A 23,814-nucleotide genomic window follows, 5' to 3' on the forward strand; every position below is an offset into this window, starting at 1 on the left:
CCTGTTGGCTCACTTTTTCTTGATGTCTCCTTCCTATGAGCTAAGAACTACCAAAGCCATTGAGTCCACCATACTATGACATGTTATTTGGAGGTCGGAAGGAGTAGACCTAATCTACTAATTCTAGACACCATGTCAGGTGGGACACACGTGATCACAATTGCTCTTCACACCGACACTCAAGTATGTATTGCCATCTTCATTTCTCACACACACAGTGCCATTAGGAAAACAGACACATCACATTTTGATGACCCAGGTATCACCCATGGGACTCAGGAATCAGACCCATGTTTTCCATACCCAGATCCTATCCCCTTTGCTCTGTCCATGTTCCTGTATCTCTTGCATTTCTTTCTGCTTGCTAGCCATGGTTTCTTTTGTTTGTTTTCTTTTTCTTTTTGAGATAGGGTCTCACTTTGTAACTATGGTTTCTTTTAGACAATGAAAGAAGCAGAGAAGTGGGGTTGAAAGGCTTGGTTCTGCTACTACCTGCTATTTGCGGGAGATAGAGACCATGAAAGAAGAGATGGGTTGAAAACAATGTTGAACTGACATTTTCTTATCCTTTCTGGTCCCCATTTACCTTTCAGCCACAGATTTTAAGAAATGGCTGCACAGGGTCCTTGGTGACCTAAATAGGAAATAGATCTCTAAGCCCCTTATATCACCAGCTGGTGCATTAGTCTCATTAATAACTAGGGCTTAATCCTCCACCTTCAAAGAGGCTTTCATTACCCCAAACAATAATTTTTTTAATTACCAAGACAGAGTGGCAATTGCATATTGAATACTAAGGTCGATTTAAAACTAATAAATACTTTTGGAAATTCTTTGAACATTTTAATGAATTGAAAGTTATGAAATATTTATAAGCAGTAACAACACCATTTAGTACCATTAATAAAATAAATACATTAGTCAGAGAATGAAATTCATTACTATTTTACTACTAGACATCGATGTCAATGACAGAATAGTGCTCCAAATTACTTGTAAAATAGACCAATTATTTTAGTGTGATTAATCTTTTCAATTATTTCTTTTATGTAGTTGTAATTTGAAAGTAATTTTCTTCTGGGAGTACCATGACCTCAGCACATTCATTTTTTATTTATTTATATTTAAAAACTCCTTTTGGATCTAGCCTCCATTTTAGGGTGAGTTTCAATGGTTCAATATTTAAAATAGTAACCCAAGCAATCGTTACTGTTCCTAAGCACTCGACGGACATTTGTAATTGGCTTTATTAGTGATTATGAGTAAGTTGTTCCAAAGTAAGGAAGTTGTTGCCAAAGTAGCTGTTCACTGGGAGGGCAAGGGAAGCCAACGAAAGACCTTCTTGGTTCTATGGTCTGGCTCTGGCTGACTGCTTTGGATTCCAATCTGCTGTAAAGGGGCGATGTGAACAGCATGTCTAAGGACTTCCCCAATTTTCAACCATCCCCACAGGATTAAACAATATTAATTCTTTGCAAGGCACAAAGACTTCTAGGGACTGGGTCACAAAGTGATAAAGAAAATGACATTATCAGAGGTTAAAGCATCGGATGTTGGGGAAAGAGGAACTGGCTGCCTTTGAAATCACAAAGCTGATCCAGGCTATCAGAGGCTGCTGGAAATGAGGTAGTTTCCTCTCCACCCCATGGCTCGGACAAGGCGCAGATGGAAGGCAGAAGGTGGGTGGGACTCTGCAAACACCCCCTGGGATAGCTGTGCAGAATTATTCTGCTCTGGTTCCAGGATGAGGAGACTCAGCTTAGTCAAGGGATGCTAGAGAGAGGAGGCAGTGGTATTTATCATGCCAGGCACTGGCTAGGAGTTCTGCACACAATATCTGTTTTAATCTCCCAACAAAGCTATAATTATGTATTATTAGCCCATTTAATGATGAAAAAAAAAAAAACCACAAAGCCCATAGATTTAAGAAACTCTTCCAAGCTCACAAAGGTGGTAAGCGGCAGAGCTGAGGCTCCACACTCATTTGGTCTGATTTAAAAGCCCATAATCTCCCTCCTACATTAGGATAAGCAAACCTTTATTGAGCACTCACCATGAAAACAGCACTCTTAGTGGCTAATTGAGACACAGGGATAAAAAAAAAAAGACTTTGATTCTAGGAAGTTAGCATCTATTGAGTGAGACATATAAATAACTCTGCAGAGAAGTGGATTGTTCTAAAATAGAAAAGCATGGAAACATAATTCTGCAGCGAGACAGAAAATAGTCTCTCAGCTGAGATCTGAAAGACGTGTGATGGCTGCAGAGGACAGCCCGTGCTGCAGAGCATGCACAGAAGGAGCTGGGAGGTGTTTGGGAAATGGGAGTAGATTTCAATAGCTGGTTGAAATCATGACTTGTGTGTGTGTGCATATGTGTGTACATTCCTGTGTGGGTGGTGTGTGTGTGTGTGTGTGTGTGTGTGTGTGTGTGTGTGTGTGTGTGTGCTTACACGAGGGGGGGGTTTCTTGCACACAGAGGGCAGAGGTTGGCGATGGGTCTTGTCCTTCATCTTTCTCTAGCTTGTTTTTTTGGAAACAGAGTCTCTCTCTGAACCCATATCTCAATGGGTTGCCTAGGCTGGTTTGTCAGTGAGCCCCAAGGATCTTCCTGGTTCTGCTTCTCAGTGGTGAGATTATAAGCACGTACCATCATGCCCTTTATTTCTTATTATATTAACTTATTTATTTTCAACATGGGTTCTGAGGATTGGACTTAGGTCCCAATGCTTTACTGACGGAGCCATTTCCCTAGCCTGACATAATCTCAATGCTTACTTTTAAGTGACACAGCCTACTTGATAGTAGAGGTTGGAGAGTTTGGAAATAGAGAGTTAAGGGGCATTTTGAAAATAGGGTTCATCCACTACAAAAAGGGTTTCCCTGGAGGCTGTGACTGCAGTTTTTCCTCTGTTGTTCAATTCCAAGGAACAGACCCAATCTTTGCAGAGTTGACTCAGTCCCTTGAAGTGACCAGCCCGGCTGGCGGAACCTCTCCAACTGGTCTTATGTGGTTTTTATCACCTACTGTGCATTTGGCCATTAGTCACCATCACCAAGCTATGCAGGGGGCCAAATTGTTCCCGTGAATGATAGCTTCTCCATGGGAAACTGAGAAGCAAGGAGAGAACTGCTCATTTTAAGTGGCCTCAGGAAATGGAGGCCCAGAGAAGTTTGGCAGCCCATGGCATCCTTTATGTTGCTTCTCTAAGCCGGTTTCTTATTGACCCTCAGAAAGAGAGGTCCATGCCAGGAAAACTATTGACATATTGCTATTCCCATTTTCAATTAAAAAACAGTCAATGTGCCAATTCTGGAGGAGACCTTTAATGTCCTTTCCGATCTGAAGGGTTGACTAGTCTCTGGAGATGAAGAGGCGGGAGAGGGACTTAAGTTTGGGTTTTCTGATTGCTGGTTCAGTGTTATTCCATGATCTTTCTGAGGGGGACAGTGGAGCTCATTTGGAGGAAGAGATCTCTGCAAATGCAGCAGCTGCTTGATATTGCTGGTGCAAATTAAATATAAGCAGGGACGTCCTTTGGGGAGCAACGTCCGTATAAAGTAGAATAGAAGATCTTAAAGCCACCATACCAGATTCAACCCTAGACAAAACAATTGTCTATTAGGGTCAGTAGGTACTGAGATTTCTATCTCCTGGGTAAATGTCTGTTTCATGAACAGGCAGATGGACCAGTGGATGCATAGATGATGAGTCTGATGCAGAAAGGGAGGCAACCCCAAGACAGAATGCCACCGCAATCTCCATGTACAAGAACAGTTTGAGAGCCCTGCTGGGGCACTGCTTGCTGATGGAACCCAAAAGGCCCAGTTTGGACCAGTCTGCCAGGAGTCCATGGAATCATCCCTCATTTCACCCAGCTGGATTTTGGAGTCTACCCCAGATTCTGGTTGGCTTCACATGGCTGACCAATGATTTGAACTTGCCTGTTTGGCTTCTCTCGCTTCTTCTTATCCCCTCATGGGCTAAGGAGGATGTTCTCCACTGTCCCTCATCATCATTGATGGGGCGGGATGGCATAAGTCACCAACCTTTTCTGAGAACATCATACTAACTTTATGGCCAGCACACCAAAGCAAGGATCCACATGGGAAAGAATTCACCTCATAAAAATTGTCTTAATATTGAAAGTATTCAAACAAGGTATGGAGTATAACTGGTTTGGGCTTTCATATTTTATATGTGACCATACAGGATCAGAAAACCTAGATAACGTAAGAGCTGAAAACCAAGCCGTCTAGTGGTTCTCAAATTGTATTTCAGAAGCCTCATCATGGGGCAGGTCAGCCTATAGAAGAAGTGGTTCTGGCCCTTATTTCTTATGGCAGTTCTACATGTGTAACTTTATAGACTAGACTCCAACGGAAAACTTTTCAATGCGGGTTCAGTTTTCAAACCACGAGTGTAGTTTAAGTACCTTCAAGGCAGTCCCAGGGAAGTTAAGATATGGGCACATCTCCCACCCTGAGGACACATGTTTCCAGGCAACTGTGGTCTCAACACTGAGTGTGTTCTCTTGAGTCCCTTCTCCTTTCTGAGCCAGTGAAGTCAGTGAACGAAGTCCTCATGACACTCTCCCTGGAGGCATCAGTAATGTAAGGGACCTAGATTGCTTTTGGTTGAGAAATCTGTGAGCAACTTGAACATGGCCCTGGGCTGGGAAACCTCAGATGTGTTTCTCGCAGGTTCATGAACGAGAAGGGGACTATGGGAGCTGGGAATAAGATGTATTTAGGCTCCCGCTGGAGTCATCTGCGGCTCCCTCCTTGTTTTACAGAGGTGGGACTTTCACAGTTCTTTATTTTCATTTTGACCAGTAGGCAGGGGTGCACCTCAAAGGCCCTTGACAATCTAGGAAGGGTGAGGGAAATGCTGAATTGATTTCTTAGAAACACTGAGATCAAAGGAGATGGAAGGGTAAAGTACATTAGTCTGGTCGGTAATGTAATATATCACATTCCATGGAAAAGCTCTGGGTTTTTGTTCATTACACTTTCATACAGTGAAAGAGGCTGTCTGGATGTCTTCTGTCACCCTTCCAGTGGTGACCTTCCTTAGGAAGCAGCTAAGAGCCAGATGGCTTCCAATGCAATTATCAGCTGTGACTCTGGGGTAATGACTTAATTCGCTGGGCCTCAATTTCCCCATCCAACTAACAGATGTAATAATAATGGTACACAGCATTCAGCACTGGAGCGAGGATGAAGGAAACTAATAGAAACACATACACAGAGCAGGGCCTGGTGTTAGGAAGTACTAAATGAGTGTTTACGATGATGTGTATTTTGTGAGCTGCTCAGAGCTGTGTGGATGCTGTTCACTCTATTTCCAGGATCTGGTCCTGCTTACTCTGTGTTGTGTGGTTTATGTAGGGGTCTCTTTGAAGTCGGGGGGGGGGGTGTGTGGGGAGTGACCTTCTCTGGGTTGTCCGCCAATGAAAGACTTTTTGTGAGTGGGATAAGGGAGCCCATATCTGGGTGTCTCTGGAGGTTGATGTCCCCCTCCGCCATACTGAATGTATAAACTGCTCTTTCACGAACTTTTCCGGGGAACACCCGATTCCAAGCAATTTGAACTCACAGCTACCTTCTTTTGGAAGTAGGTTCCCTGCACTAGCCTTAAGCTATAAAACAGGAACACTATTTATTAATACATTGATTAACCAATCTGTCAACAAGCATTTATGTGTTGTTTCCTATGTGCTTAGCACTGTGCTAACTGCTCCCTTGAGCGACCAAAGAAATAAAGGACAATGTATTAAACCTCAAGTTAGGGTCCCCCAATGACTAATTGCCAAACAACTGCTAGATTTAGATCAAAATCTTCCAAGCAGAAGTTCTGTAGCTTCCAATGACACATCCCGAGCAAGGAAGTACAGCACAGTCCCCATATTATTTTCTGACATGGGAGGAGATAAGGGATTACCTGTGCCCCATTGAAAGGACTGTAAGGAAAGGAAATACTGAGATTTGCAGTGTGGGAACGATGGGCAGTAGTCTTAGGGAGACCACCTAGCTGATGCTAAAGTCTGTATCAGTATACACAAAGGATATAAGAAGAATAAGGCATATGGCTAAGAAAATGAAGTCTGAAGGATAAATTCAAGAGTCTGCAAAGTAGCCAGCTGGGTGGGGTTGGCACACACCTTTAATCCCAGCACTAGGGAGACAGAGGCAGGGGAATCTCTGAGTTCTAGGCCAGTCTGGTTTTCCAGGACAGCCAAAGCAACACAGAGAAACCCTGTCTTGAAGCAAACAAATCAACCAACAAACAATAACAAAGAGTCGGCAATGTAGTACCCATGTGGGCACAGATAGAATACAAGGCGGTAGTAAGATCATTGTTCTGGTCAATCTAGTGTAGGGATCAGAGGAGCAGGAAGGAGTTGAGGGAATTCTATGGCATCCAGTAACAGATCACACTCCAGCATCTGCATTGTCTGTAAAGGCAAGAGAGTGTCGAGGATGAACCAGTGGCTTTGTGATCAGATCAACTTTGGATACAGTCTGGCTCTATGTTTTAGAGATTTTGGCAGGTTTTGAAACACCTGTGACTTTGAGTTTTCCTGCTTGTGAGATGAGACATGTCCCTGCTTTCTATCTATCATTACTGTAAAGCTTGTGGGAGACAGTACACACGAAGGGGGGTGGACACTTAGCCATAGCATATGTAAGTGCCCCATCAACATTGGTGTGCATTAATTGAGCACCGATTGAGTGTACACACTGTGACAGATGTCAATATTCAAAGAGGAAATGGGTACATCTGTCTTCCTGAAGACACCACAGATAGTTGCTGTCTCCTTTGCAGGGAGAATTGTGCCCAACATCTCCTGTTAGTTTTCTCCAGATGAGCTAAACCAGTGCTCTTGCTCACTGGGGCCAAGGAAGATGTGTAGTTATTTAGCAGTGTTTTCCTTCAAACTTTATCTGTCCCTCATTATGGGGGGGGGGTCAAGTTACAATTGGGTAACAGACTAGACAACTTGCAGACCCATCTATACCCCTGGCTAGCATGTCACCAGCTCTATCTACACCTCAAAGACATTATTTTTCTCCTCCTCTCCTTCATGACCTAACCAAAGCCATGACCCCAGAAAACACAGGCACTTGTCTATAACACACAGCTCTCAAGTATGTACCGAAGCATCCTGCTAAATCCCCTTGAATTTTAAACACCTGAATGCAGTCTTGGGATGCTTCTTATGTTGGGAACTTGTCTACATCATTTGAACTTGCTCCATTGTGGGAGGAGGGATGGAAGTGCTCAGAACGTTCTAACATCATTGTTCTCTGCTGTATTTTCTCACATGCCCACAACAGACCCTCCTCGTGCGTTGGTAGCTAATGTGTTCTTGGTAGAAAAAGGGGGAGGGGTGCACAGATCAACTGTTTCCCCACGAAGACCATCTTGTCCTTGGACTTGAAGCCTCCAGGCCTACAGACAGGAAGGTAGCTGGACTGTAAGGACCTCCCCAGGTTTCTTGACCAGGAAGAGGTAGAAGAGGGTACCCTGCAGAGGTAATTTTCTGAGTCATGAAAGATCACTGAAGGAGGTGAAGTCCTTTGGTTTTGCAAGGATGGAGAAACAGACGAGGAACAAGCTTAAGCTCTGTAACAGATTCACTGCCACGCAACACAAGCCCCAGGGGAAGAATTCTCTAGGTGAGAGGGGCTTGCAAAGCAAGGGACAAAACATCTGTGTACTTGACTGAAATTCTTAATTTGAGAATGCAAAGAGTTTTTGCAGAGTCAGGCATGCTGGCGGTGTTTTGTGTTGGGCCTGATATCTGGGCCTTTGTGCTCAATTGTTTTCTTTCCTGATGTTCTTTCTTCAAATGGGATTATGCCATTTGTGTAAACTTATGTCTTTTCTGTGTGGCAGTTTCATTAACCGGTTACATTTCAACTGGGGGTGCCTTTTGGATGAAACTGACCCTTAACATCTGCGAAGCTTGATGGTGTCCAGAGACCTTCACAGATCCTTAAGTTCAAGAATGTGGAAACATTCACGCACACTCCTGGCTCAGTCCCAAACCACATGCTCCTCAGGCACTCCCTCACAGCACAGGTTAACCACCCTTTTCCACTACAACCAGTTCAGTCTATCACATCATGATGAGTTTTCTTTCCCCCACATAGAAGTCAGTTCTGACTAAAACAAGACCAATAAAAAAATTCACTTGTGAACGTTCTTGCAAGGCCATCGAGGAATGGAGAGTCACCGTAACAGAAGGAGTATAGAGTCACTGTCCCACCTCACAACTAAGAGCACAAGCTTCAAACCCAGGCCTTTATCAGCAGATGACCCTCTGTGAAGGGGCCTTCATGCTTGCTCACAAATATTCTAAATTGAGAATTAAGGTCTAGAAGTACCACACGGGCTTCTTTCCATGCTTCATTCTTAGGATGCTCAGGTCACAGCTTCCTTGCTCCAGAGTATCTTTCCGTGGACCTCTGGGCAGAAGCAGGAACAGGAGCATCATAGCAGCAATGAAAGCGACTCCTCTACTCTCTACATCTGGGAAGGAATCAAAGATGCTTCCGGTAGACAGGGGGCCTTCTGATGAACCAAGGGGGGCTCAGCCTCACATAGCTACCGATAGTTTGTGTTAGTCTGTTTTGCATGCACACTTGAAACAATGTTTAATGAAACGTGCATACAAAATAGGATGCTGAAAACCGGGCTAGGAGACTCAAACCCTGCAAACGGGAGAAGAAAAGCTCATCACAGGCCTACAAAGATTTGAATACTGCGATGGAGTATTGCATCTGGTTCGGTTTCCTGGACGCCGAGGTAAAAAGGAAAAAGGAATAAAAGCTTACCTTGAGGTAAAGTCACAATGTGGCATCTGAGCAAAAGAAATTCAATGACACAGTGGGCCATGCCCACTAGGCTTGCACAAAAATAAGATAAATTTCCACATCTAACCATTTCCCGTGTTGTCTGTTAACAAGAGCCCAGACAAAAACCAATAAAATTACTTCTGAATTTTACCTCCAGAAAAAGCCAAATAGTGATTACCATTAAGTTATAGGGAGGGCAGGAGGTGAATAGAGATGTAGGTAAAACAAAAGGACAGACTGTTGATAACTGCTAAGTTGGGCTAAGGCTGCTGGATGGGGATTCATGTACTATTCTGTTTCCTTGGTGTTCATTTATATTTCTTATAATAAAATATTATTAAGTAGGGGGAGGCATTGTCACCACAGAAATTAAGCTAGCATATTATCTAAGAAAGGCTGTATTCCATTTGATAAAGTTTTTTTTAAAAGATTTATTTATTTATTATGTATACAGTGTTCTGCCTGCATGTATGCCTGCTGGCCAGAAGAGGGCACCAGATCTCATTACAGATGGTTGTGAGCCACCATATGGTTGCTGAGAATTGAACTCAGGACCTCTGGAAGAGCAGTCAGTGCTTTTAACCTCAGAGCCATCTCTCTAGCCCATTTGATAAAGTTTTAAGATAAGTAGCTACAACTTTATTCTGGAGTTCTTTGACAATTGATCGCCTGGGCTATGGCGCACTTGCTAATGCTCAGAATCAGCTCCTAATCACTGCAGACTTTGGATTCAAGCTAAATACAATTACTGAAGCATTCAAGACAGGCTGTAGAGGGAAGAGAGAGAGAAAGACAAAGACAGATTCACGTACCTTCACTGCAGTTCTTCAGGGCAAAGAAGTCCACTGCAGACAAGCTGCGGTTTCCACTGGAGATGTATTCCAGGGCCACTCGAAATGGGTTCTCTGGACGCCCGATTCTTCCATGCAGCACAGTCCAGCTGGATGCATTGGAAGGCAGAGGAGGAAAGCATAGGAAGACAGTGATGAGAAACCAGTCTAACCTGCAGAGAGGGTCACTTCTCTGCAGTGAGTTCAGGTATCACATTCTTCTTGGGTACCAAGAGATGGACCCCCAAATGGGACTGAGGACAATGACCCTCAACATGTAAACATCTGTTTCATTCCTGTCCAGTGAACTCAGAAACCCCATTCTCAAATTTACTGTAGCCAGTGGCATTTCTAGACAATTGCAAATCTTTGAAGTAGTTCTGTAACTAGTCTCATAGAGGAAGGACATTCATCCGTGAGACATCCTGGCAGCAGAAAAAGTTTACCAGCCTGTTCAGAATTATCTCTTTGAAACGATACTTGGTTTCGGCATGCCCAAAGTCTCCTCATCCCCAGGTTTGCTGTGTAGTTACTGAAGGGAAGCTAGTGAGAACTATTTATTTACGGCTGTAAAATTAAAGTGCACTGAAGCATGTACTTTGGGGTAGAAGGTATCTAAGATTGACATGGACTCCGAGAAACAGTGCAAACAGAAGAATATGGAAGCAGGTTAGATGGTGAGCTCTGCATCCGTCTGTGATCTCAGATGCTGACCCTGCCAGAGAGCAGAGGATTAGCTAAAGGAACATTCTTACACTGTGCTCAGGCTATTAACCTCTTGGGATAGCCTCCTGTCACTTATTGGAACATCCAATTTCCTTTTCAACAGTGACTCAGATATATATCACACTATACATACATACATATATATATATATATATATGTACATATATATATATATGACAGAGAGAGGGAGTGAGAGAAGGAGAGAGCATGTGTTCATTTATAATTGCATATTTAAATAATAGTCTGTGAGGAACAGAACTTATCTGGATTATTTTTTCTTTCTTTAAAAACAATTACATTGAGGTATAATTAGCACATTATAAATTGCTCTCACTGAAAGAACATCATTTGATAAATTAAAGCATATAAATTAGAGGTTTTTGATTTGGGTATATACCACGAGATCATTACAATATTCTATATTTTCTCACTACTAGGTTGGGCTTAAGTATGGTAATATAAAAGGCAAGGGATATTGAATGTGTGTGTGGGGGGCGGGGGACGACTAAATTTTTGTTTGAAAAACTTTAGTCCCTCACACCAAACTATACAGTGATGCTTACCATAAAAATAGTAAAATGAATCAAATTAAGTCTCCAGCAATTCCAAAAATTCAAATAACTCCAGGCATCCGTTGTCTGGAGACAGCCATAGTCACCACCTCAGTGTACAGCCTTCGCTGTGATTGTACACAGTGGCACCACCCCACATGTGCCTGTCTGTGACTGCACATTCCCACTCAATGCCTGTCTGGAGGCAATAAGTACCGATGAGGTTCTCATTTACTGACTGTGTTCTTAACAACTTGGACACTGCTTCTGCTTCCTTCTCTGCCATGATTGGACTAAAGCTACATGTGTAGTTACCTAAATTACTACAATCAGGGTCAAAGGACGTGTTTTTTAAAACTCTGAAGTGTACTCTCATTTACCGCAATGAGGCTGAAGGTTCATTTCTGCATTTTCTTACTAATAGCCTAACCTGTTCCTTCTTTTCCGTCTTTTTCTTTTACATGTGTGTCTGTGTAGATGCATGTAGGGGTGTGTGTGTGTGTAGGTCAGAGGTTGACACTGGGCATCTTCCTTAATCATGTTCCACCTCAGTTTGTAAGACAGGGCCTCTCATGGAACCTAGACTTGGGCATTTTGGCTAGACTGGCAGGTCAGGGGGCTCTGGGGATCTGCCTGTGTCTGCTTCACAGCACTGCCTTTGCACACAGATGCCACACAGACCTTTTATCCACAGCCAGGCCCTTGTTCTCGCTTGGAAGGCATTTTGCCAACTGAAACACTTCCCCAGCCCTGCCTTGGTTCACTTTTGGTGAAAACGGTATTGCTTAAGGCAATACTGACCCTTCTCAAAGGTGTCTCCCAAGTGGCAGTTTTCTGTCTTGGGTTCCTGCTAGGCGGGGTTGTGGGGCATGAAGTGGATGTCTGTTGAACGAAGTGAGGACTTTTCTTCCGTCTTTATGCTTTTCTGTAGTTAATTCAGATCGCTAGAGTCAAGTCTTCAGCCATTTAATAAAAGTGTATTAAGTTTCCCCACAATAGATGCTGTAGAAGGGATTATTGCCGCTGTAAAGCTTGTTCTCTGTTACGGTACCCAGCAGGGTTTCCATCCCAAATAAAACCAGTGCAATTGAATAAGGAAAAGGAAGCTTTTCAGTTTAAATGTGGAACTGTCAAAGAAAGAAATATTTGAAAGGAAAAATGTAACGAGGGGTTCTTAAGGAAAAGAAAAACAAGTAAGCAGAGAATACAGAATTTGCCGTGTTCTTCTGAAGCATAAAAGGGCTCTGGTTTTAAGGAAAGATGGTCTTGAAAGGTGTAAGTATTCTCCTATTCGTCCCAAATCTCAGCTCTGTGCTCCGAGGAATGATGGATTTTAATTCCAGGTACACAGTGGCCCTTGATAATGATTTCCATTTCTGGATTGGCGCTCGCCCTCGGGATAAACGTGTCAGGAGTTTTAGGGATTAGTTTCTGAGTTACCGATGCAATAACTTTTGCTTGAAGTTCTCTGGCCTTTCATAGTTTACTGCCACAACTTTAATAACTTTCCGAGCAGTTGCCAAACATGTATTTTATATCCAGGGAAGCTGGGACTAGGAAAGGGCAAGCTCGTACCTAGGGTCAGATTTGTTCAAGAGACAGCCCCAAAGCCCAGTGAAAAACAGATCTGAGTTCTCTTCTCCCCCAGCTTCCGTCTCCTTCGCTTACCTCCCAGTGGTCACAAAACTGGCTCATTAGGGCCCCACTTTCCATGTTTTGACTGTTGGCAACTCAATTTATGCTGAAAGGGGAAAAGGTTGTATTCTGACCTAGAACCTTCTGGAAACAGATGTGCAACTGTATCCATGTGCTGGGGATTGGTGACATGCTAGGACGGGCGCTACAATCAATCAATCTGACAGGGTGGGCGTCCACCTGGACCTTAGGAAGCCAGAAGGATTGCATGGACAGCCTGTCACCATCCATTATCTTCCACACGTCTCTCTGGAACTCTCCAGTTCCCCATCCGGCCTCTGCCTCTCATTTGCCTGATGACTTTGAATGAGATACTTTTCTGAAAATGTATAAATGTGGCATGTTTTTCCACCAATTTTATTCTCAAGCAGAGAAAATGTCTCCGATTTGCATGACTTTTTTTTTTTCCGAGGAAAACCCTGACCACCCACTTTTGCTCAGTGATTGCAACATGATGAATAAATCAGAGGCTATCAGAGACCCTCTAAATCAACCAAACAAATAAACAAACAAAAAAGCCAGGAGGGTTGGTTTATGAATACCAAGGTCTATTTCTAACCTGAGGGAAGAAGTATTTGCTTCTGGTTTGGGGCTTGCTTGGACTTGGACAGTTTTCCACACCTTCTTGGGTGTAAGTTTCTTCATTAGCAAAATGCAGCCATTGAGAGGCAAGTTCTCGATGGGCCTTAATTGACTGATGTTTACACATCTCTAGCGTTTCACAGGACGCCTGGTGACACGACATTTTATGAAAACCCTGGAAGCTGCAATTCACAAATAATATCCCATAGAGTTAGTTTGGAGAAGAGTGATCTGTCTTCAGTCACAGATCTAGTTACGCAAAGAGGCTCTGTCTTGCTCTTGCAGAGAAATGGAGATATGTTCAAGGTCATACATTGAATTAGCCACAAATAAAATCCAGTACTGCTCCTGGGTCCCGAGGATCAGAGTCAACATAGCCTATGGATCGGTCTGCCCAGTCAATTGAATTTTCATCGCTAAAATCACAGAGAAGGGTGTATGTACCGGGCATTGCTAGAGGGATCACTGGCATGGCTTTTTAAGACCAGAGGCTGGACAGGCAGTGAGATGAGAAATCCATAGAGAAATACGAAGAAGATCTGATACAGAAATGAAAAGAATCTCTTAACTAGGGTAGTCCCTACTTACAGGAAATTCTGCCAACGTCTGCTGTTGGGCAAGTTGCTGATGAGACTGAAGGGTTGGCAACCATGACTCAAGAGCATGAAGGCACCAACTCATTTGAATCCTTGAATGGAGGGACATTTTGTGGCACGTGAGGGCCATGGATGGTGCTGACAAGACGTGCAGTGTCCTGGCGTGCGTGATACCAACATAAGAGGGTATACCATGCCTTGTAGGAGGGAACTCTCAACTCCTCAGACAAACCATTCACAGGGAATGCTTTTCTGAGATGGTTTTGACTGCTGCAATGTGGGAGGTGGGGCCCAGACTCAGTTCTCTGCTCCACAGCCTATGAGCTATACCACCTTAATTATTTAACTTCTATGGGTTTCACTTTCCTAACTTTTAAGATAGAGGTCATACAACAAATTTAGGGCCATTCTGGGATATGTAGCAAGATCCCATCTCAACCAACCAACCAACAACCAACCAACCAACCCACCCATCCACCCCAAGTACCCAGCAAAAGGTATAGGCCATAATGCCTAGCTTGTGAGATTATGTTGAACATCTGTGAGAAAGACTCAGGCAAACTAACAAGATGAGCTCTTATCACACAGTAGGGCCTCAACAAGGGATTTATTCTTAAAGAAGACCACAGCTTTCTTTATGGAGTCATACTGGTCCAGGTAAACACTTGCAGCTCAATTTCAAGGTTGCAAGGATGGTAGATAAAAGAGAGCAAGAAGAACACTTGGGATTTCTGAATTAACAGCCACTGTATTTATCTTTTTTTTTCTGTTGTTTTTCAAGACAGCATTTCTCTGTGTAACAGCCTTGGCTGTCCTGAAACTCACTCCGTAGACCAGCCTGGTCTCGAACTCACAGAGCTCTGCCTGCCCCTGCCTCCTGAGTGCTGGGATTAAAGGTGTGTGCCACCATGCCCTGTATTTATCTAAATAAAGAAAAACCCAAGCGGGTCTTCATAAGACAAACACAACTCTAAGAAATAATGTTGGAGCATCCCTTCTGGAAGGTATGTCAGCCTTCGACTATGATTAACTGACCAATCACCTTCTCAGAACTGGGAAAACGCCCCCACATTTCAGATAAATCTCTGTTTCATCTTTGCGGCTTCCCACAGCCTGGAAAAAGATGCTTGCTTCCTACTTCACAGTAAAAGTTGTTGAGGTACCACTCATTCCTCAGGTGTCACTGGCGTATTGTGACATAATAAAGTTTTTTGATATTGTGGGGCTACTAAGAGTATTTATATTGCAGTTGAATAGCTTATAGATGGGTGAGAAAAAATATACACCCAAGTTTATAATGAGCGACAGAGCATCAGAGCTAAGTGAATGGTATCCAGGTGTTACATGGCAGGCAAAGTGATAGCCCAGATTGACTGATGGGCACAGGTATCTCTTGAGGTTGGGTTGTGAAAATGAGGCAGGAATTGGGGAACGAGCAATGCAGACTGGCATGAATACCTGGGCAGAAGCTGAATGGGGAGTATATGCTCTGAACACATGGTTGTCCGTTCTGGTGAGAGGGGATGTTTATTTTTATTGAACTCCACAGGGAGGATGATCCACGTGTCTCACTTCCCTACCTTATTAATGGCAAGATGATGGATCCCTCACCATTGTGTCTTATGTCATGTGGATGCTCAGCCAATATTTGCTGAAGGAGAGGAGAAACAAGTGAACGTATTTCTATTAAATCTGACACTATTCTGACATTCTTGGGCAAAATTTACGTGGTAGTGGAGCTGAGTGAATCTAAAAATTCATGTTCACTCACTAACGATAAGCATCGTCTCTGTCCAAGTGATAATGATGCCTTTCCTATGAGGAGCCACCAAAGAATGGAGGTCAGGGGAGTAGGACCATGTAGAGAGGGGGTAGCACACAAGACCACATGGCTCATCAAGTAGCTCCTGGTAGCTGCATTTGCCAAGAACCGATAAGAAGCAACCAGAGAATTATACAATCAAGACGTGGGGGTGTTCGAGTTCTCAAAGAGGAAAAGAAAAATCTCATTTGATACCCTAGTACTCTCTACCCTCCAGGTCAAGTCAATAGAATCACTACCTGCAACAACACCACTACTCACAACAGCAGCACTGGTACAAAGACAAACAATGCCCTTGACATTCACTGAAAGTCAATCTTGGCTCTGCTTAGAGCTGGAGCTTGACACATAGATTGGCTTGAAGAACATCATCTTATTCTGCCCTTCTAAACTCCTTGAGGTTAGAACAGTCTACCCAGATCTTTATTTCAATTTCTAGCCTGGAAAACAAGGCTGGGGAAGTGAAGATTTAAGACACGATCATCTTCACGTTCTGTGCTCTCCCTGACGGCCATGCCGTTAACTGGTAACGAACCCTCTCGCTGGGACAGAGAAAGTCATGAGTTGGGCTGGGGGTGGCAGCAGTTATACGCATCAGACAAGTAGCCATGTCCTTGTCACACAGAACTCTGTGGTGGGGTGGTGGCTGTTATTATTATGAAGTGTGACCCTGTCACCGTTCAGGCTACACAACTGACATTCTTCTACTGTGTCTTTGCTCAGACTCTCCCTTTGACAAGGGTTCAACTCAGGTGTGAAGGTGTGAAGACGTGTTAGAAACAAGGAGCTGAGCGAGTGGGAGCTTGTCTAGATCATATTTATGAGACAAAAGGACATCAGCTGAAGCTCTTCCTCTCACCCAGCAGGAAACACACACAGCCCTCTCAAATTTTCCTTCAAATGTACTTTGTGGTAATTTTGTGGTCAGGAGAAACTATTCAGAACAACTTAATATTTTCCCCCTTCAGTCAGCCTGCATTTAGAGAGCTTTTGTGGGGGATGTGAAGAGAAACAGTCCCAATCAGTGTAAATTTCACTGTGAAGTCCTTGGTTACTAATTCGTTTTCTGTAGTAATACCATGTGTGTGGCATGCTGTCTTTCATGCCAGCAGCCTTAGCTTTGTTATTTGCTTGCCCTTTGCAATGTCCTACAAGTTAGATGAGGGAGTCAAGGTAGCTTGACTGACAAAGTGCTTATCTGAGGACCTGAGTTTGGCTCTCCAGCACCCAGGTAGAGGCAAGGTGCTGTGGTGTACATCTGTAACCCCGGTGCCAGGGGTAGGGGAACTGGAGACCGATGGATCTCTGAAGTTCACTGGTAGGCAGCCCAGCCAAATTAGCAATTGAGAGACACTCTCTCAAATAAATAGAGAGCAACTAAGATGCATGAAATTGACCTCTGGCCTCCATACACATAAGTATATGTATACATGCACCTGAAATATGTGTACACAAGCACACATTCACAGCACACACACACACACACACACACACACACACACACACACACACACACACACACACACATACACACACACACACAGAGGTAAGTATGCTCAGGAGAGGACTGGGACTTGGTACTGGATAGAGACTGAGGATGAGATTTCTAGTTTGGTCAGGATCCGACTCCCACTGACCCATGGCAGGGAAGAGCTGCCTACAGCTAACCATGGCCCCAGCCCCTATAGAAGAGGGCTACAAACAGAAAGGGTGCCAAGGCAGGATGGACGCCCTCTGGCCCCGGGTTGCCTTGGCTGTGACTTAGCATTGGCAAGAAGCTTAATATTATCAGAGATACTGAAGATATGATGGAGTAAACCCGGGCTCCCCCACTGAGCTACACGGCCAGCCCCTTTGGGATTCTTACCTTGGCTTAACTTTAGCTTCTTTTAATTGTCTTTTTCTCCTTCCTCCCCTCCATGCCTCCCTCTGCACCTCCTTCCCTCTCCCCTTCTTCCTCTTCTTTCTCTCTCTCTTCTTTCTCTCTCTCTTCTTTCTCCCTCTTTTCTTCTTCTTCTCTCCTATTTCCTTATCTCCCATTTTTCTTCCCTCCTACTCTTCCCATTTCCTCCCCTCCTTTAAGGAAAGTGTATTGCTTAAAAACAGAAACTTTGAAGCCAGATTTTCTGATTCATAATCTCATTTCTGCTTCTTACTGGCCACGGGACCTCCGGCCCGCCACCTGACCTCTCTGTGCCTGAATTTCTCAGTTGCAATTGGAAGGGAAACTTGAAAGTATTCTTAACTGGTCTCCATGTGACCAATTTGCCTGCTGAACTAGTGCACACCACTTCTGCATTCAGCAAAATACCCTATGCCCCTGAAAGGCTACACATGGTCACTAATGTTCAACTTGTTCTCAGTACCTAGACCTCTCACCTCTGCTCCCATCACATGAGTCATACACTCACTGAGCATCACTTATATCCATCCAGACCTGTTCAAACTTGTTCATGCAGGTGAACTCATTAAGCTGATGCAACAAACAGTAGAAAACTCTGGAAAGACTGGCTAAGTCACTACAAATATTGCTGTCAAATTAGGTCTGAATAGGGCAACAGGAGAGATCGGGGGAAAATGCTTCAAATCCAGAGACCTTCAAAAGCATTCTGAAACAATTTCTTCTTTTGATAAACTGAGACTGAGCACCACAGAGGTAGGAAGGTAGCCTGAGTGTGACTGATATGAGAGACAATATGGAGCTCTGGTCACAGACAATACTGGAAGCAGAGGCGGTGGCCTTGTACCAACAGTGGGTAGATCAGCACACATTTGTTCCTGGTAAACTAAGGGAAGACATTTCAGGATGGAAGCTGATTCCCAAGCAACTATGGGTCCTAATCTCACAGTCTAGGAAGGGTTTTCCCGTGCCTTGATTTGTAAAAAGAAGTACACAATAGACTCAGAAGCATGTTTTCCCTTCATTTGAAGGGATGAGTATCACCCAGACAAAAGAGACAGGTAACAGACCATTTCAGACTGAGAACATTGAGCCTGAGATTCCCGAAGCCCTTCTTCCTCTGGATTTTGGGTCAGGTTTCAAGCAAGCTCATATCCTTCAGGTCCTTCAGCTTCTGTTGATGACCCCATGGTGGGGGGCTGCAGGACCGGGTGGGACACAGCTGGATTTGAGGCAATGGGTATGAGAGGAGAATGGGTTTGTTCTGCACTGGTATCTCAGCAAGGACAGAGAATCCTGGAAGAGCATTGTGAGTGGGACTCATCAAGGTTTCCCACTCTACAAACTGAAAGGCAGTCCTTCTGGCAGGGTGGATGGTAGATTTTCTCTGATTAAGAGTCAGGTATGAGCTTCCTTTTGCTTTTCAAATTCCTTCTCCAACGTGTTGTGGGCATAAACCAGCCATGGCTAGCAGGGGCATTAATTTAGTTCCTCATTCTCTCTCTCCTCGCCAGTTTCTGTTTAACTTCTTTTGTTCTTTTTGAATACAACATTTTCTTTGAAGCCAGGCCAGTTCTGGTTCTTGCGGTTTGTTTTCATATACAGTGACTCATGGAAAAGGATGAAGATAACACTGAAATACAAAGTACCGCTATGAACATAGTTGAGCATGGATCCTTGTGGTATGATTGAGCATTCCTTGGGTATATGCCCACGGGTGGTATACCTGTGTCTTGAGGAAGATAGATTCCCAATTTTCTGAGAAACTGCCATACTGATTTCCAAAGTGGCTGTACAAGTTTGCACTCCCATCAACAGTGGAGGAGTGTTCTCCTTGCTCCACATCCTCTCCAACATAAGCTGTCTTTAGTGTTTTTGATTTTAGCCATTCTGACAGGTGTAAGGTGGTATCTCAGAGTCGTTTTGACTTGCATTTCCCTGATGACTAAGGATGTTGAGCAATTCCTTAAATGTCTTTTGGCCATTTGAGAGTCTTCCTTTGAGAATTCTCTGTTTAGCTCTGTAGCCCATTTTTTTTAATTGGATGGATTGTACATGATAGAGGGAGACATCATGGGGATAGAGAGAAACTGGATGCTAGGGAAGTTCCTAGGAATCCCCAAAGATGACCCCAACTTGGACTACTAGAAATCGTGGAGAGGTTGCCTGAACTGAACTAGCTTACCCCAGTGACCAGATTGGTGAATACCCTAACTGTCATCACAGAGGTTTTCTCCAGTGACTGATAGATGCAGATGCAGAGATCTATAGCCAACACTAGGCAGACCTCCAGGAGTCCAGTCAAAGAGAGAGAAGCGGGATTCTATGAGCAAGTGCACCAAGATCATGATGGGGAAACCTGCAGAGCCAACCAAACCAAACTAGTGGGAACTCATGAAAGTTGGATCAACAGCTGTGGAGCCTGCATGGAACTGGGATAGTCCCTCTGCCTGGTAAGACAGTTGTGTGGCCTGATCTGCTTAAGGGGCACCCTGGCGGTAGGATCAGAATCCATTCCTGGTGCATGAGGGGATTTTTTGGAGCCCACTACCTATGATAGGACACCATGCAGGCTTGAGGCATGGGGAGGGGCTTGGACTTGCCTCTACTGGATGTGCCTCCCCATGGGAGGCCTTGCCTTCTTGAGGGGGGAGTGAGGAGTGGGTTGAGATGGGGAGGCTGGGGGGGTGGGAGGAGGGAAGAGGGGGATCTTTGATTGGTATGTAAAATGAATGGAAACATTTTCTTAATAAAAAAATAAAAATGTGTACAGACATAGACACACACACACACACACACACACACACACACACACACACACACACACGAAATACGAAGTGCTATTTCTGTAGTTTCCCTCCATTAGTCCAGTCTGCCTCCAGCTTGAACCCGAGTCCCAAGTGGTGTCAGGGCAGAAGCAGCCATCCTGGGCCACCACCTCACAGCTCTTTCCCCCAGGACCCCCAGCCTCAGCATTGTATGGCTGCATCCTCTCTCAACACTCAGAAGCCGAGCCTGCTCCCTAGAGAGGCAGCCTAAATGTCATCTGATGTGCTAACAGATTGATTGGTCTGAAGAAGAATTCAAGTCTCTGAGCCAAACAAAATGCTGATGCCTTTGCTCAGAGGCTCCGGTGTCACTCATAAATCTCCGGCCAAGTCAAACCACTGTACTGAAACTTTACATGGGAGGTGGCCCTGGCTACAAACTGTGGTTCCCACAGGCAAAATCTGGGACTGGAGTCAGCAGTCAGTCATGGAAGGCCAGAGGGGCCTGAGGACAAGAGGTAAGAAGAGCCTGCAGACTTTGTACTACCCGAATTGACATTGCATTTTGCAAACTCTACCCATTCTGGACTTTTGTTGGGGTGGTCATCCAGGAATGGGGAGGCCGATGACAGTGGATGTGATGAACAGAATGGGACTTGAGCTCCTTGGTGCAGAGGATGTCACAAGGTCTACTACCCAGAACAGCTGTTAAGTATCATGGACAGTGAGGTCATAGCAGGGTTGAGAGCTGAAAAGTCTGGCCTGAGTTTTGGCTATCACCATGTCTAATCCTCTTAGTAGCCCAGCTCCGTGGCACAATGAGCTGGTTCTCAAGGACTGAGTCCCAGGGCTACAAGAACCTCCACTCTGTAGCCAGTTGGCAACCAGGGTCTGGAATCGTCTTGAGACTCAGACATAACGGGAGCTCTCCAGCTCCCAGTCCTGACCATTGTTTCTTTCACTTGGCAAGGTGCTTTACACCACTGTCCTTGTTGTTCAGTGTTGTCCTCTGTATCTAAAGCCCCCTTTCTACTTCTTTGCCTACTGAATTGATCTCCACTTACCAAGGCTTGCCTTGATGTCATGGTAGGAAGACAGTTCCTGGGTTGGACCAGACAACTGTTAGAAGGAACCGTGGCAACAGGTGCCCAATTCCGCCTGGAAGTCTTGGAAATGCTTCTTGAAGGTGGTGACATTTGTAATAACTGCTGGACTTCTCTTGGTTTCATTAGAGAGGGCAGGAAAGATGGTGCCATTTGTTGAATTGTGCCCCTGTGCCGCCAATACTGATTGAAGCATCAAAGCCATTCTACTGTTATAGTTATGGACACCCTCTCTGGAACCATAAGCCCAAAGCAAGCCCTTCTTTCTATAGATTGCTTTTGGTTATGGCGGTTTAATCCCACAGCAACAGAAAAGGAACTAATACACTCTAAGCACTCTGTGTTTTCCTATGTATTTGCTGCTGCCTCTCAAGTGAATAGTATCACCAGCACCTATGGGCAGGCTCCTGTGTACAAGGACACCAGGAAGTCCTTGCTAAAGACCCAGCGTATTAGTTACCTCTCTCCTTGCTGTGAGGAAAGCAACTGAAGAAAGAAGGGATGATTTTTGGCTCAAAGGTCCAGGATATGGTCCATCGTGGTTGGAAAAGTCAAGTGAAATGAATGAGGCAACTGGTCCCATTGTGTCCACAGGCAGGAGGCAGATCATGCAGAATGGTAGGTAGGGCTTAGCCACGTCAGTCCAAGACCCCAGCCCTTGGAACCTTAGAATGAACCTGTCTGCATTTAGGATGGGTTTTCCCACCTCAATGAACCTCGGGCTCAATAATCTCTCACAGCTATGCCCAGAGACTTGTCCCTTCCTGATTTTAGAGCCTGTTAAGGTGACAGTCAAACTTAGCCACTACACGTAGGCATCACTGGCCTCCTAGGCTTGCACAGGAGCCCACACCTTTAAGCTATGCCTGAAGCAACTAGTGGAGTTTGAGCTTGAGGCATCTGTGTGTTAGCCTCGTGTGTCAGCCAAGTGGGAGCTTTCTATAGCACTGCAAACAACTGCCTGAGGAGCCTTGAGACTGCATTTTACCTGGGAATCCATTTCTGGGCTGGAATTGACTTTGCCAATTTTCATCTGACTTTAGATCAACTCAAAACATGACCTGAGACTAATATAAGCTCCATGAGAGAACAGGGAAGAACACGGGAGAACATGGAGCCTGTACTAGAAGCAGAGGTACATGGGGGAAGGTCTGAGCTGGGCTGGGTTGGGCGGGAATGTCCAGGCACAGCGCCAGCTCTGCCTTCTGTTCTCTGAGTCCAGGAGGACTTGGACTATTTACAGTAAGAAATCCCTGAACATTCAGAATCCTTTGACACCGGACCTGACCTTGGAAAAACCAGAACTTGCCGTTTTCCAGAAGGGGCTGGCTTCTGGGTTTTGAAGGGGTCAGTCCTTCAGCTTGGGGCATCCCATCTCCCTCTGCTTGTTTCCTACAAGATGGATGCAGACTGTGGGAGGAAGGGGCTGTGTGGGTGCTCACTGTTTATAGCTGTCACCACCGCTGCCACCACTGGGCCCGCAATGTAGCATTGTGGAGGGCAACCTAAGCAGAAACTACCAAGGAGTCAATAATAACGGGTCCCCGAGGATGAGGTTGCCGTGATGTCTGTGGTGTTGGTGAAAGGACGGCATGGAGGGCTGGAGAGATGGCTCAGCTGTTAAAGGCCAGGCTCACAACCCCAAATAGAAAAGTACAGCATGGGTGTTTCCGGTGTCCAGAGCTGGCTCTTACTAGCTGCAAATGGGGGTATGAGGAGCAGGGTGGAGTTTGAATGAGTGTGCCCATGTACCCCTACCAGTATGGTGGTAAATAGCAAAATGTAATACCTTATAACAAGAGATGTAAGAAGCCATGTTAGCGGTGCCCCAGTAACTCATTTTGCATGCCCTGGGGCAACTGTGCTCCATTTGAAGCTGCCCTAGCCTAGCCCATTGCCAGAGGACCCACATTCTTGGGAGAGGCTGACCATCTCTGTTTTGGTTCAGTCCATGAAGAAGTCTGGCTTTTCAGTAGGCAGCGCCTGCCAAAGCAGGAGATCCCTCATGTCACTGTGGAGGGCTCTGACTGATGACCTAGGACACTTCCTCACCCAGGGTGGCATTTTCTCTTGGCTATCCCTACCCAGTGGTGGGATACACCCTCCGAGACTTGGTTTTTCCCTTTCGCCTCTTAGTCTCTTTAATGACGTCCTCTTTTCTGCATCCTGATCTCTGTCCCTCACGTAGCCTACTGTCTCCCAACAGAAGCAGATGTTTAGGGCCTACACTGAAACCTTCCCTGTCATGAGTGACTCTGCAGGCAGATCTACACATTTCTGGTGTACAAATTGCTGCCACCAGATACAAAGCACTCAGTGCATCTCAGCATCTCAGCGGTGGTGTTGCCAGCTACTCCCATCCCCGGCATCCTTCCTG

At 44.9% G+C, this 23,814-nt stretch overlaps 1 protein-coding gene across 1 annotated transcript in view; it reads right to left on the bottom strand.

Moving 5' to 3' along the window:
* Window positions 1-23,814, bottom strand: part of Alk (ALK receptor tyrosine kinase) — a 716,558-nt gene that overhangs the window by 184,573 nt on the left and 508,171 nt on the right. The window contains exon 5 of the mRNA XM_052746220.1: window positions 9,677-9,804. Within this exon, the coding sequence (XP_052602180.1) occupies window positions 9,677-9,804 (128 nt within the window). The remainder of the gene's footprint in view (window positions 1-9,676; window positions 9,805-23,814) is intronic.

This window comes from Peromyscus californicus, unplaced genomic scaffold (genome assembly GCF_007827085.1).
Source record: "Peromyscus californicus insignis strain IS unplaced genomic scaffold, ASM782708v3 Scaffold_1__1_contigs__length_55948999, whole genome shotgun sequence".
In the NCBI taxonomy this organism is placed as follows: Eukaryota; Metazoa; Chordata; class Mammalia; order Rodentia; family Cricetidae; genus Peromyscus; species Peromyscus californicus.